This window comes from Canis lupus, chromosome 31 (assembly GCF_048164855.1).
Source record: "Canis lupus baileyi chromosome 31, mCanLup2.hap1, whole genome shotgun sequence".
In the NCBI taxonomy this organism is placed as follows: domain Eukaryota; kingdom Metazoa; phylum Chordata; class Mammalia; order Carnivora; family Canidae; genus Canis; species Canis lupus.
In genome coordinates this window covers 17,857,557-17,872,112 of record NC_132868.1, presented here as the reverse complement: position 1 = coordinate 17,872,112, position 14,556 = coordinate 17,857,557, and the positions used below count along the sequence as shown (strand labels likewise).

General features: G+C 36.0%; 1 protein-coding gene across 4 annotated transcripts in view; it reads left to right on the top strand.

The window, feature by feature from the left end:
* The window catches only part of MCF2L2 (MCF.2 cell line derived transforming sequence-like 2), a 237,866-nt gene that overhangs the window by 78,129 nt on the left and 145,181 nt on the right, over nt 1-14,556 (top strand). For 3 of the 4 annotated variants that reach the window (XM_072807545.1, XM_072807546.1, XM_072807544.1), the window contains one exon: nt 1,404-1,523. In XM_072807545.1, coding sequence (XP_072663646.1) covers nt 1,512-1,523 — 12 coding nt within the window. In that variant the 5' untranslated portion in view covers nt 1,404-1,511. Of the gene's footprint in view, nt 1-1,403; nt 1,524-4,526; nt 4,661-14,556 lie in introns of those variants that run through there. The other variant, XM_072807547.1, reaches the window with a different exon arrangement.

Here is a 14,556-nt window from a genome sequence, read left to right as displayed (position 1 = left end):
CCTCCCTTCCCTTTGTGTATGGATTGTTTTGTTCCTTTAGTTTAGTTTTGGTTATAGGATTTATTTTTGGAGTAAATACAATAGTTGTTGATGCCCTGAGACTTTAGACACTCGACAGTGCCCATGAATATTTTAGAGGACTGGCCTCAAGAGAGTTCTGGTTTCCCAGGACCCATAGACAATACTTAATGATAAATAATTCAGCCTGATTTGTTCAAGAATTACATTATCACTTTATGCATAAAATCCCTGTAGTGCAGGGATCCCAAAACCTGGCTTTCGGTCAGAATCTCTTCAAGTGCTTGTCGAAAATAGATGTGGGAACTTTATCCCAGTTCTAGTGAATTAGGATATTCCAGGGTAAAGACCAGATTACTTTTTAATAAGCACCTCAGAAGGTTGCTTTTGGCAACCTTTAGAAGGAGAGAAAGCCATGAGCGATGAGAGACTTGGAGTCCCAGTTATGCCGTTAAGTTGTTATATGAATCTGAGTTATCTCATTTCTCAGGACCTTGCCTCAGATGAAGGCAGTGCTTCCTGAAAGCAACTTGGCAATAACATGCATCAGGAACCATCAAAATACTAAGTCTTTGACTCAGTAATTCTTTTGGGAAACTATCCAAAGAAAATGTTCCAAAATGGGGATTAAGATGTTCATTTCAGTGTTATATATAAGTATAAAAATATGAAAATGCCTAAATCATTAGCAATAAGGGATTGGTTAAGTAAATTGTGTGCCCATAAAAAATAATATTTCCAAAGAATTTTTAATAACAGAAATAAGAGCTCATAGTATAATATTAAGTGAAAAAGCAGGTTACAAAATATTTCTACAGTATGAGCTTAACCATGATAAAGATATTTCAGCAGAGAAAATTGCCTGTAAGTAATTAGATTGAAGTATTAAAAATAGGTATGAGATCATGGGTGGTTTTGCTGGCTTTTTTTCTAATGAAAACTTTTATTAATTTCCATTTTTTCTGTAAGGAGTATGAAATACTTTTATAATCAGAGAATATTTTGCTTTTTGATTTGTTATGATTCTTTTATATTTTATTTATTTATTCATGAGAGACACACAGAGTGAGGCAGAGATATAGGCAGAGGGAGAAGCAGGCTCCCTGCAGCCTGATGTGGGACTCGATCCCAGGACCTTGGGATCACACCCTGGGCCAAAGGCAGACGCTCAACCACTGAGTCACCCAGGCATCCCATTTGTGATGATTTTTAAGGAAGGGTTTGGATTATTCAAACACTATCTCTTTCAGCTCTGAAATCCTATGATATATACTTTAATTCTTTGGCATCTCTGATGTCTACTTAAAATTTCCTGTCTGTGATCTTGGGCAAGAAAAGACCAATGGATGTGACATTTGCCCTGACACTTTCCATAATCCTTCCAGGTAGCATTTCCAGGAAACTTGCAGCTCATATTCATCCTTCGTCCATCTCGCTTTATCCAGAGGACATTCACTGACATTGGCATTAAATATTATCGAGATGAATTTAAAATGAAAGTTCCGGTAAGCATGACTTTTCGTCTTTTCTGCATTTGGCCAGGGCCTGTGGAGAAGATGGCATTTGAGCTGAGTTTCTAAGGAAGGTAGGATGCCACAGACAGAGAGAGGAGGGCATTCTGGGTAGAGGGAACAGCATGTATAAGGACACAGAGGAGAAAACACTTTATGTGAGGTCCATGGGGAAGCCCTGTTCTTGTTGAGATATATATAGGAGAATTGTTTGGAAGAGAAAAAGGGTAGAAAACATGGAATATGTTTTCAATGTGAGGACAAGAGGTCTAGATTTTATTCAGTAGGCAGTGGGGATCCCCTGAAGGTTTTTCAGTTGGGGAGTGACTTAGGTAAAGTGGTATTAAAGTTATGTAATCTAAAGGTGGTACCCAAGACTGTAGAAAGTGATTGAAAGAGGGAGAGGTATTATAATAGTATGGGTAAAAGCAAATAAAGAGTCTAAAATATAGGAGTGACATAAATATAGGCAACTGTAGAGTAAAAATAAAACCAATATGATATTCATAAAAGGAAGACAAATTAAAATGAGAAGATTAAATATTTTACTGGCAACTTTGGCAGAGATATGGAGGAAGCAGGCACTTTCATACTTTGCTGATTGGAATGAAGTTGGTAATGACCAATATGGAGGACTAATTTGTAGTGTTTATCAAAAATTAAAGTATATACACTCATTGACCTTTCTATAAAAGTTATTCTACAGATAGTCTCACACGTGCTGAAGTCTGCATATACAATGATATTAATTACTAAATTGTTTGTAATAATAAACGATTAGAAACAACATAATGACCACAAGGGAGTAGTTAATAAAAAATGGTTTATGCAATCAGTTAAATACTTTGTAACCATCAAAAAAGTGATAAGGCATGATACAACCACAGTGAAAACAGGTAGCAGTTAACATATACCTAACCTAATGTAAGAAATACGACAGAGGATCATAGTGGGAGGGAAGAAAACACAGAATGGGAAGAAGTCAGAGAGGGAGACAAAGCATAAGAGACTCTTAACTATGGGAAAGAAACTGAGGGCTGCTAGAGGGGAGGGGGGTGGGAAGATGGAGTGTCTGGGTGATGGATATTGAGGGCACATGATGTAATGAGCACGGGGTGTTATATAAGACTGGTGAATCACTGAACTCTACATCTGAAATTAATGGTGTTCTGTATGTTGGCTAATTGAATTGAAATAACAAAAATACACCTAACCTATGACCCAACCAAGAGAAATGAAAAGATGTGTCCACAAAAAGAGATGTATAAAAGAATGTCCATCAACATGTGAATGGATGCAGAATTTGTGGCATAGTCACATATGGGATAACATTAAGCAATAAAAAAGAGTGAAATACTGATATATATAACAACATGGACTCATCTCTAGAATATTCTCTTAAAAGAAAAATTAGACACTAAAGAGTATATGTTCTGTGATTCTTTTTTATATACGAAGAGGCAAAACTAACCTAGAAAATCGCAGGGATGGCTGCTATTAGGGGTGGGGGAGTGGAGATTGGGAGGAGACACAAGGGAATTTTCTGGGGAGATGTGTATCTTGATTGGATGGTGTAACATGTGTGTATACAGTTGTCAGAACTAATTGAACTATATACCCTTAAAATTTGTGCATTTTATTAATATAAATGACATCTCAACTGAAAAAGAAAAAAAAGGAAAAAATAGGTAAGATGAATCTATAGTGACAGAAAAGTTGCTAATACATATTTTGTTTAGTTGGAAATAATCTCAAACTCAGAAAAATTTTGAGAATAAGATTAGTACAAAGAACATTCTAACATTCTATGCCCTTTACTCAGATTCATTCACCTATTGTTAACATTTTATCCCCATTTGCTTTATTATTTACTTATTATTTGCTTCTCTCTATAGATGTATTCATCTCTCTCTTTCTCTCTAATATTATACGTATATAAATATGTATATTTCTCTATTCATAGTATGTATAAATTTATATATTAAGATGTATGTAAATATGTGTATTATACATATATGTAAATATGTGTACCAGAAAATGGTTTATGCAATCAGTTAAATACTTTGTAAACATTTTTAATGTATTTGTATATACAAGATCTAGTTTAGGATCAGATGTTACATACGGTTGTCATGTCTCTTCAGTTTCCTTTAATTGGAAACATTTCCAATTTCCACAATCTTTCTTTTTTTTCTTTTTTCACAATCTTTCTTTGTCTTCTATGACATTAGCATTTTGGAAGAATACAATCCCTTAAAAAAAAAACTTGCCACATTTGGGGGTCATGTGATGATTTCTCAGTATTCAATTCAGGTTATACATTCCTAGCTGGAATACTACTTAAATGATGTCATGTCCTTCTCAGAGTATCACATGTGGAGAACACAGTGTTGATCTGTCCCCTCACTGGTAACATTAATTTTGATCCCCTAGTCAAGATGTTGCCCAATTTCTTAAATGTATTATATTTCCATTGCCACTAATACAGAATCTTTGGAGAAACACTTTAAGACCATACAAATAGGGATCCCTGGGTGGCGCAGTGGTTTGGCGCCTGCCTTTGGCTCAGGGCGCGATCCTGGAGACCCGGGATCGATTCCCACGTCGGGCTCCCGGTGCATGCGGCCTGCTTCTCCCTCTGCCTGTGTCTCTGCCTCTCTCTCTCTCTCTCTCTGTGTGACTATCATTAAAAAAAAAAAAAAAAAACCATACAAATATCCTGCTCCTCAAAAGATTCCTCTCTATATTTAATATCTATTGATAATTCTTGCCTGGAATGATCTTTATTAAATTGATTGCAAAATAATGCTGTCACAACTATAATACTCTTTGAACACATACTAATCCAAAGTTGGTATTCTACTGTAAGCTAGAACTTTCCCTTCTCCCTTATTTATTTGTCTATTATCATTAGACATATATGTATGTCTCTCTCTATATAAATATATTTATTTATTCTAGAAATCATGGAGTTCACACTGGTACTTTAAATTTTAGGTCATCATCAGTGATCCATTGTGTAGGAAACTTCACACTACTTGCATATAAAAAAGAATTTAACCTTTAACATTAAAATGTCTGGCAAATTCCAGAAAGCATCCATCAGGAATGCAAGATACTTTTAATAAAAAGTAAGTTACATAGTAGGTGGTAAAAAAAATAAAAACTTTTAGGTAACCTAAGATGTATTTTTAAGGGGGGATAAAAGCAAAGGGAAAGTAGTATGGATAGTATACTTCCATTTGAATAAAGTAGGAGTGGCATGTATGTGACTCTATATGCATGGATCACCTTGGGAAGATTATGTAAGATATCTAGAAACTGGTTGAAGTGGTTGCCTTCTGGATGTAGAACTGGAGGTCTGGGGGTAGGGGTGCGAGGAAGACTGTTTTCAATTTATCTAGACTCTATTCGAATTTATTGTCATACACACATATTATCTGGCCAAAACAAAAAACCTTGCTTTAATTGAAATTGCTCTGAGAAAATTTAATCCATCTTAATGAAAACTGATTATCTCTGATAAGAGATTTTTCTATTTCTTTTTCTAGTCTTATTTTCCCTCTTTTGGTTTCATTTTATATTAATAGTCAAACTTCCTAAAATACTTTTTCCCTATACTTTAGGTGTTAACCAGACAAAAAATGTATTTCCTGTTCTATTTTAAATATATGTTTCAAAATATTTGAGTGTTTAAGAGAAATGTGAGCCATGAGTTTCTTATTCTGTTTTACTGAACTGAGTAACAACATTGAGGAAGAGATGACTTACAAGAAATGAATGAACTTATTATAATCCTCATAAGCTTCTTCCCCTTCAGAGATAAAATTGTTTCTTGTCACTCAAAAAGGTTTTGAGTTAGAACTAAGCATTTGATCAAATGTCATGTATGTGTTTCCCTGGTTGTGTATAAAATATACCTCTTCAAGGATAATATGTATTCAGATACTTATGTGATTTATGTGCTGCTGCTTTTCATGTGTACATCTATACTAAAGAGAGAAGACCATCTACTTGATCTTCATAGTATGTCTTTAGTTACTTCTGTATGCAGTAATGTATGCTGATTCGTTACCCATCATACTCTCAATTTTAAACTTAAAATCAACTTTAAAAAAATACTTTATTTATTCATGACAGACAGAGAGAGAGAGAGAGAGAGAGAGAGAGAGAGAGAGAGGCAGAGACACAGGCAGAGGGAGGAGCAGGCTCCATGCAGGGAACCCAACGTGGGACTCGATCCCAGGTCTCCAGGATTAGGCCCTGGGCTGAAGGCAGCGCTAAACCGCTGGGCCACCCGGGCTGCCCTAAAATCAACTTTCAAAAGAAAAGTTATTTAATTGAGAGAGAGAGATAGAGCAGATAAGTGAGAACACGAGTAGGGGGAGAGGGACAGAGAGAGAGGGAGAAGAAGGATCCCCACTGAGCAGGAAGCCCCATGCCAGCTCAATCCCAAGACCCTGGGATCATGACCTGAGCCAAAGGCAGACACTTAACCAACTGAGCTACCCAGGTATCCCCATTAAGAGTCTCTTATGGTTTGTTTCCCTCTCTCCCTTTCCCCCTGCCCCCCTTCCCATATGCTCATCTGTTTTCTTTCTTAAATTCCACATATGAGTGAGAGCATATGATACGTCTTTCTCTTATTTCACTTAGCATAATACACTCTAGCTCCATCCACATCATTGCAAAAGGCAAGATTTTATTCTTTTTGTTGGCTGAGTAATATCCCACTGTGTGTGTGTGTGTGTGTATAAAATCTATGTATATCTGTATATATATCTATATATCTGTATTTTTCTATATATATCTCCCTCACATCTTCTTTATCCATTCATCAGTTGATGGACATTTGGGCTCTTTCCATACTTTGGCTATAATAATGCTGCTGTAAACATCAGGATGCATGTACCACTACAGATCTGTATTTTTGTATCCTTTGGCAAATACCTGCTAGTGCAATTGCTGGGTTGTAGGGTAGTTCTATTTTTAGCTTTGTGAGGACCCTCCATACTGTTCTCCAGAGCCACTGCACCAGTTTGCATTCCTACCAACAGTATAAGAGGGCTCCCTTTCTCCTCATCCTCACTAACACCTCGTTTCTGGTGTTGTTAATTTTAGCCATTCTCACAGGTGTGATATGATATCTCATCATGGTTTTGATTTGTATTTCTCTGATGATAAGTGCTGTTGAACATCATCTTGAGTGTCTGTTAATCATCTGGATGTCTTCTTTGGAAAAACTGTCTATTCATGTCTTCTGCCCATTTCTTAACTGGATTATTATTATTTTTTTTGGGGGGGTGTTGAATTGATAGGTTCTTTACAGATTTTGCATACTAACCCTTTATCTGATATCTTTTCCCATTCTGCAGGCTGCCTTTTTGTTTTGTTGATTGTTTCCTTCACTGTGCAGAAGCCTTCTATCTTGTTTAGTCCTAATAGTTCACTTTTGCCTTGTTTTCCTTACCTCTGGCGATGTGGCTAGTAACAAGTTGCTACAGCTGAGGTCAAAGAGGTTTCTGCCTGTCTTCTCCTCTAAGATTTTGATGATTTCCTGTCTTACACTTAGGTCTTTCATCTATTTTTAATTTATTGCTGTGTATGATATAAGAAAGTGGTCCAGTTTCATTCTTCTGCATGTGGCTGTCCAATTTTCCCAACATCATTTGTTGAAGAGACTGTGTTTTTTCCATTGAATATTCTTTCCTGCTTTGTCGAAGGTTAGTTGACCATATAGTTGTGGGTCCAATTCTGGATTCTCAATTCTGTTTCATTGATCTGTGTGTCTATTTTTATGCCAGTGCCATACTGTCTTGATGACTACAGCTTTGTAATATAGCTTGAAATCTGGAATCGTGATGCCTCCAGTTTTGGTTTTCTTTTTCAGGATTGCTTTGGTTATTCAGGGTCTTTTGTAGTTCCATACAAGTTTTAGAATTGTTTATTCTAACTCTGTGAAGAATGCTGGTGTTATTTTGATAGGGATTGCCTTAAATGTTAAATATGTAGATTGCTTTGGGTAGTATAGATGTTTTAGTGATGTTTGTTCTTCTAATCCATTAGCATGGCATGCTTTTCCATTTCTTTGTGTCCTCTTCAATTTCTTTTATAAGTATCCTATAGTTTTTCAGGGTACAGATCTTTCACATCTTTGGTTAGGTTTATTCCTAGGTATCTTATTGTTTTTGGTGCAATTGTAAATGGGGGTTGGTTTCTTGATTTCTTTCTCTGCTACTTCATTATTGCTGTATAGAAATACAACAGATTTCTGCACATTGATTTTATATCCTGCAAGTTTGCTGAATTCATGAATTAGTTCTAGCAGTTTTTTTGGTGTAGTCTTTTGGGTTTTCTACATTGAGTATCATGTCATCTGCAAATAGTGAAAGTTTGGCTTCTTCCTTGTCAATTTGAATGCCTTCTATTTCTTTTTGTTATCTGAATGTTGAGGCTAAGACTTGTAGAACTGTGTTAAAAGTAATGGTGAGAGTGGACATCCCTGTCTTGTTGAAAGGCTCTCAGTTTTTCCCCATTGAGGATGATATTAGCTATGGGTCTTTCATATATGGTCTTTATGATGTTGAGATATGTTCTCTCTGTCCCTACTTTTTAAGGATTTTTAATCAAGAAAGGATGCTGTATTTTGTCAAATGCTTTTTCTGCATCTATTGAGAGGATCATATGATTCTTATCCTTTCTTTTATTAATGTGGTGTATCGTATTGATTGATTTGTGGATGTTGAACCACCACTGCAGCCCAAGAATAAATCCTACTTGGTCGTGGTGAATAATCCTTTTAAAGTACTGTTGAATCTGATTATCCAGTATGTCATTAAGAATTTTTGCATCCATGTTCATCAAAGATATTGGTCTTACTTCATTTTTAAAACATGGTTGTGATATTAGCACTTTACTTTGTAGTTCACTGGCCTCTCTTATTACATCTCCCTACTCTTTTCTAGTTAGATGATAGTTATATTTTCACAGGTTGAGGGGTGAAAGGAGTTCATTTCCTAGGACTCTTAAGAATTAGGTGGTTCAAGTATGTAATTATTGTTAAGTCACTTAGCCTCACCATACCTTTACTCAAGGAGAAGGGTGTTTTAATATAGCAGTGAATTTTGGAGAACCTATTGCTGGCATTTACTATTCTGAAACAGCTGTATTAGCACTTACCTCACAAAATGTTATGTGAAGTGGCTAAGGCAGTCTTGCAAAAATTTTTCCAGAGGCTATAGATGTACAAATCAGTTTTTAAAAATGGAATTTGTGACAAAATACAAGAAATACTCCTTTCATAATTAGGAGATCATATATCTCCTTGAAGAAATAGCTTAAAGCAACTGTAAGTAAGAATATAATTGTAGGGGATCCCTGGGTGGCGCAGCGGTTCGGTGCCTGCCTTCAGCCCAGGGCGTGATCCTGGAGACCCGGGATCGAGTTCCCGTTGGGCTCCCTGTGTGGAGCCTGCTTCTCCCTCTGCCTGTGTCTCTGCTTCTCTCTCTCTCTCTCTCTCTCTCTCTGTCTATCATGAATAAATAAATAAAATCTTAAAAAAAGAGAATATAATTGTATACTGAAAAGGAAAAAAATATGGCATTCTTAATTTATAGCAGCTATTCTCAGAATATAATTGTTGGCTATGGTATGGTAAAGTTGATTTATTCACATGAGGAAATGAGAAGGAAATGAGTGGGGGTCACTACATGCCATGGAAGGCCACAGGGGAAGCATCAGGTCTTGGCCAAGAGGCAGAAGCAGGAGGAAGTGAAAATCCTAGGCTAGTTTCTTTTTGGAGTTTCCACAGGGAAGGTAAGGCAGGGCAGTAAATAGTTTAGGACTGGCTAGTCTGAATACTTCCAGTGGGTTTGGGGTCATAGGGGCATTCTCTAGTAATCTGGGCATGATTTAGTGCAGATGAAATGTTGGCTTGGTATGTGATAGATAAGAAAGTAGTTGGGGATATGGGTTTAGGATCAATTACTAGATCATGGTGATTCTATTTTTAATTCCTTGAGGAACCCCACACTGTTTTCCACAGTGGCTGTACCAGTTTGCATTCCCACTAACAGTGCACAAGTGTTCCTTTTTCTCCACATCCTCACGCAAAACTTGTCATTTCTTATGTTTTTGATGTTTGTCATTGTGACAGGTGTGAGGTGATATCTCATTGTGGTTTTGATTTGCATTTCCCTGATGATGAGTAATGTTGAGCCTCTTTTCCTATGTCTGTTTGGGGGAATGTCTGTTCATGTCTTCTGCTTCTTTTTAATTGGATTATTTGTGGGATTTTGTGTGTGTGTGTGTGTGTGTGTGCGTGTGTGTGTGTTGAGTTCTGTAAGTTCTTTATATATTTTGGGTATTACCCCCTTACTGGCACTATCATTTGCAAATATCTTCTCCCATTCAGTAGACAGTCTTTTGGTTTTGTTGATAGTTTCCTTTGCTGTGCAAAAGTTTTTTACTTTGAGTAGTGCCAGTAGTTTAATTTGCTTTTGTTTCCCTTGCCTCGGGAGACATATCTAGAAAAACATTTCTATGGCTGATGTGAAAGAAATTACTGCCTATGTTTTCTTCTAGGAATTTTATGGGTTTGGGTCTCACATTTAGGTCTTCCAACCATTTTGAATTTATTTTTGTTATGGTGTAAGAAAGTGGCCCAGCTTCATTCTTTTGCATGTGGCTGTCCAGTTTTCCCAGCACCCTTTGTTGAGGGGCTTCCCCCCCCATTGTATATTCTTGCCCCGTTTATCATGGATTGACTGACTATATAATCATGGATTTATTTCTGGACTGTCTGTTCTGTTGATCTGTGTGTCCATTTTTGTGGCAGTACCGTAGTGTTTTGATTACTAAAGCCTTGTACTATATCTTGAAATCTGGGATTGTGATAGCTCTGGCTTTGTTCTTCTTTCTCAAGATTGCTCTGACTATTCGGGGTATATTGTGGTCCTGTACAAATTTTAGGATTATTTGTTCTAGTTCTGTGAAAAATGCTATTGGTATTTTGATAGAGGTTGCGTTAAATGTGTGGATTGCTTTGGGTAGTATGGACATTTTAATAATACTGGTTCTTCCAATCCATGAGCATGGAATATCTTCCCATTTGTTTGTGTCTTCTTCATTTTCTTTCATCAGTGTTTTATAGTTTTCAGAGAATAGGTCTTTCACCTTCTTGGTTAAGTTTTTTTCTTAGGTATTTTATTGTTTTGGTGCAGTTGTAAATGTGATTGTTTTCTTACTTTTTCTTTCTGCTACTTCACTGTTAGCATGTAGAAATGCAACAGGTTTTGTGTATTGATTTTGTATCCTGTGATTTTAATTGAATTCACTTATCAGTTCTAGTAGTTTTTTGGTGGTGACTTTAGGGTTTTCTATATATAGTATCATGGCATCTGCAAATAGTGACAGTTGTACTTCTTCCTTACCAATTTGGATACCTCTTATTTCTTTTTCTCGTCTGATTATTGTAGCTAGGACTTCTAGTACAATGTTGTGTAAAAGTAGTGAGAGTGGACATCTTTGTCTTGCTGCTGATCTTAGAGGAAAAGCTGTCAGTTTTTCCCCATTGAGTATGATGTTAGCCGTGGGTTTTTCATATATGGCCTTATTATGTTCAGATATGTTCCTTCTAAACCCACATTGCTAAGAGTTTTTATCATGAATGAATGTTGTACTTTGTCAAACACTTTTTCTGCATCTATTGAAGTGATATGGCTTTAATCTTTTCTCTTATTGATGTGATGTATCATGTTGATCGATTTGGGATTGTTGAACCACCTTTGCACCCCTTTGCACCCCAGAATAAATCCCACTTGATCGTGGGGAATGACTTTTTAAAATATATTGTTGGATTCAATTTGCTAATATTTTTGGGGGGGATGTTTGCATTTGTGTTCACTAGAGATATGTTTTGTAGTTTTTCTTTTTTTGTAATGTCTTTATCTGGTTTTGATATCAGGGTAGCAATGGTGGCTTCATAGAATGAATTTGGAAGTGTTCCTTCCTCTTTTGTTTTTTGGAATAGTTTAAGATGAATAGGTATTACCTTACCTCTTCTTTAAATATTTGATAGAATTCACCTGTGAAGCCATTTGTTCTGGACTTTTGTTTGTTGGGATTCAATTCATTGCTAGTAATTGGTCTATTCAAAATTTCTATTTCTTCCTGATTCAGTTTTGGCAGGTTAGATGTTTCTAGAAATGTATTTGCTTTTTTCTAGGTTTTCCAATTTTTGGCATATGATTTTTCGTAATATTCTCTTATAACCTTTTGTATTTCTTTGGTATTGGTTGTTATTTCTCCTCCATTTCTCATTTTACTTGAGTTCTTTCTCTTTCTCTCTCTTTGAGGAGTCTGGCTAAAAGTTTCTTTTGTAAGTTTATTTATTTTTATTTTTATTTTTTGGTAATCTCTGTATCCATTGTGGGGCTTGAACTCAACACAGAGATCATGAATCAGTGCTCGCTTCGGCAGCACATATACAGAGATCATGAATCAGCTGTTCTTCTGACTGAGCTAGCCAGGTGCCCTGAGTCTGGCTAAAAATTTCATAATTTTGTTTATCTTTTCAAAGAGCCACTCATCATTTCATTATTTCTTTCACTGTTTTTTGTTTCATTTATTTCACTCTTGTCATTATTTCCTTTCTTCTACTGACTATAGGCTTTGTTTATTCTTCTTTTTCTAGCTCCTTTAGTGCAACGTTAGGTTTGTTTGAGACTTTTTTTGCTTCCTGAGCTAGGCCTGTATTACTCTAATCTTCTTTCATAGAACAGCTTTTACTGCATCTGAAAGATCTGGACTGTTGTGCTTTCATTTTCATTTGTCTCCAGGGTGGGTATTTTTTTTTTCTCTTTGGTTTCTTGGTTGACCCATTCATTGTTCAGTAGCATGTTATTTAGCCTGTATGTATTTATGTTTTTTCTAAATTTTTTCTTGTGGTTGATTTCTAGTTTCATATCATTATGATCAGAAAAGATGCATGATATGATTTCAGTCTTTTTGAATTTATTAAGACTTGTTTTTTGGCTAACATGTGATCTATTCTGGAGAATGTTCCATATGCATTTGAAAAGAATACATTCTGCTGTTTTAGGATAGAATGTTCTGAATATATTTGCTAGGTCCATTTGGTCCCATGTGTCATTCAAAGTCATTGTTTCCTTGTTGATTTTCTGTATGGATGACCTAACCATTAATGTAAGTGGGGTGTTAATGTCCCCTACTATTATTGTATTACTACTGATTTCTTCCTTCATGTCTATTAATAGTTACCTTATGTATTTAGGTGCTTCCATGTTGGGTACATAAACATTTATAATTGTTATATCCTCTTGTTGGATTATACCCTTTATCATTATGTAGTGTCCTTCTTTGTCTCTTATTACAGTCTGTTTTATTTTTATTTTTTAAAAGATTTATTTATTTATTCATGATAGACACAGAGAGAGAGAGAGAGAGAGAGAGAGAGAGAGAGGCAGAGACACAGGCAGAGGGAGAAGGAGGCTCCATGCACCGGGAGCCGGACGTAGGACTCGATCCCGGGACTCCAGGATCGCGCCCTGGGCCAAAAGCAGGTGCTAAACCGCTGAGCCACCCAGGGATCCCCTTACAGTCTGTTTTAAAGTCTATTTTGTCTGATATAAGTATTGGTGTCCCAGCTTTCTTTTCACTGTCATTCGCATGGTAAATGTTCTTCCATTTTCTACTTTCAATCTGTATATGTTTTTAGGTCTGAAATGAGCCTTCTAGGTAGTGTATAGATAGGTTTTGCTCTTTTATCCATTTAGTCACCCTATGTCTTTTGATTCACAGTATATTCAAAGTAATTATTGATAGATACATACTTACTGCCATTTTGTTATGTATTTTCCAGTTGTTTTTGTAGTTCTTCTCTGCTCCTTTCTTCTTCTCTTATTCTCTTCCCTTATGGTTTAATGAGTTTCTTTAATGATATTCTTGGATTCCTTTCTTTTTGTTTTTTGTGTATCTATTATACGTTTTTGAGTATGTATGTTTGTGTGGTTATCATTGGGTTCATATGTAACATCTGATGCATAGAGCAGTCTATATTAAGTTGTTAGTCACTTAAGTTTGAACCCATTCTAAGATGAGTAAATTTTTACTCCCCCATCCTCCATGTTTTTTGTATATGATTTCATACTTTACATCCTTTACTTTTGTGAATCTTTTGACTGATTTCTGGAGATATAATTGATTTTACTGCTTTTGTGCTTTAACCTCCATATGGTTTTGTAAGTGACTCATCTACTACTTTTTTTTAAAAGCTTATTTATTTAAGGTATCTCTACATCTAATGTGGGGCTCACACTCATAACCTTGAGGTCAAGAGCTGCATGCTCTTCCAACTAAGACAACCAGGCACCCCTCATCTACTACTTTCTATTATGTCTGCATTTAGTTTTGAAATTTTTTTCCTTTCATAATTCTCTTGCTCCTGATTATGGCCTTTTCTTTCCATTCAAATAATTCCCTTCATGGTTTCTTGTAGGGCTGTTTTAGTGGTGATGAATTCCTTTACCTTTTATTTGTCTGAGAAACTCTGTCTTTCCCTCTAATCTGAATAGTAATCTTGTTGGATGGAATATTCTTGTTCATAGGCATTTTTTTCTTTAAGCACTTTGAATATATCATGCTACTCTCTTCTGGCCTGCAGAATTTCTGCTGAAAAAACACATACAGAGTTTCCCTTGTATGTAACTGTTTTCTTTTCTCTCGCTGTTTTAAAAATTCTCTATCACTACTTTTTGCCATCTTAATTACTATCTGTCTTGGCATGGACCTCCATGGGTTGATTTGTTGGGGGCTCTCTGTGCCTCTTAGATGTGAGTTTCTGACTCCTTTCTCAGATTTGGGGAGTTTTTAGCTATTATTTAAGTAATTCTATGCCTCCTTTTCTCTCTTTTTTTCTTCTGGGGTCCCTTTAATGCTAATATTATTATGCTTGATGATGTCACTGAGTTTCCTTAAGCTAATCTTGGCTTTTATTATTCTTCTTCCT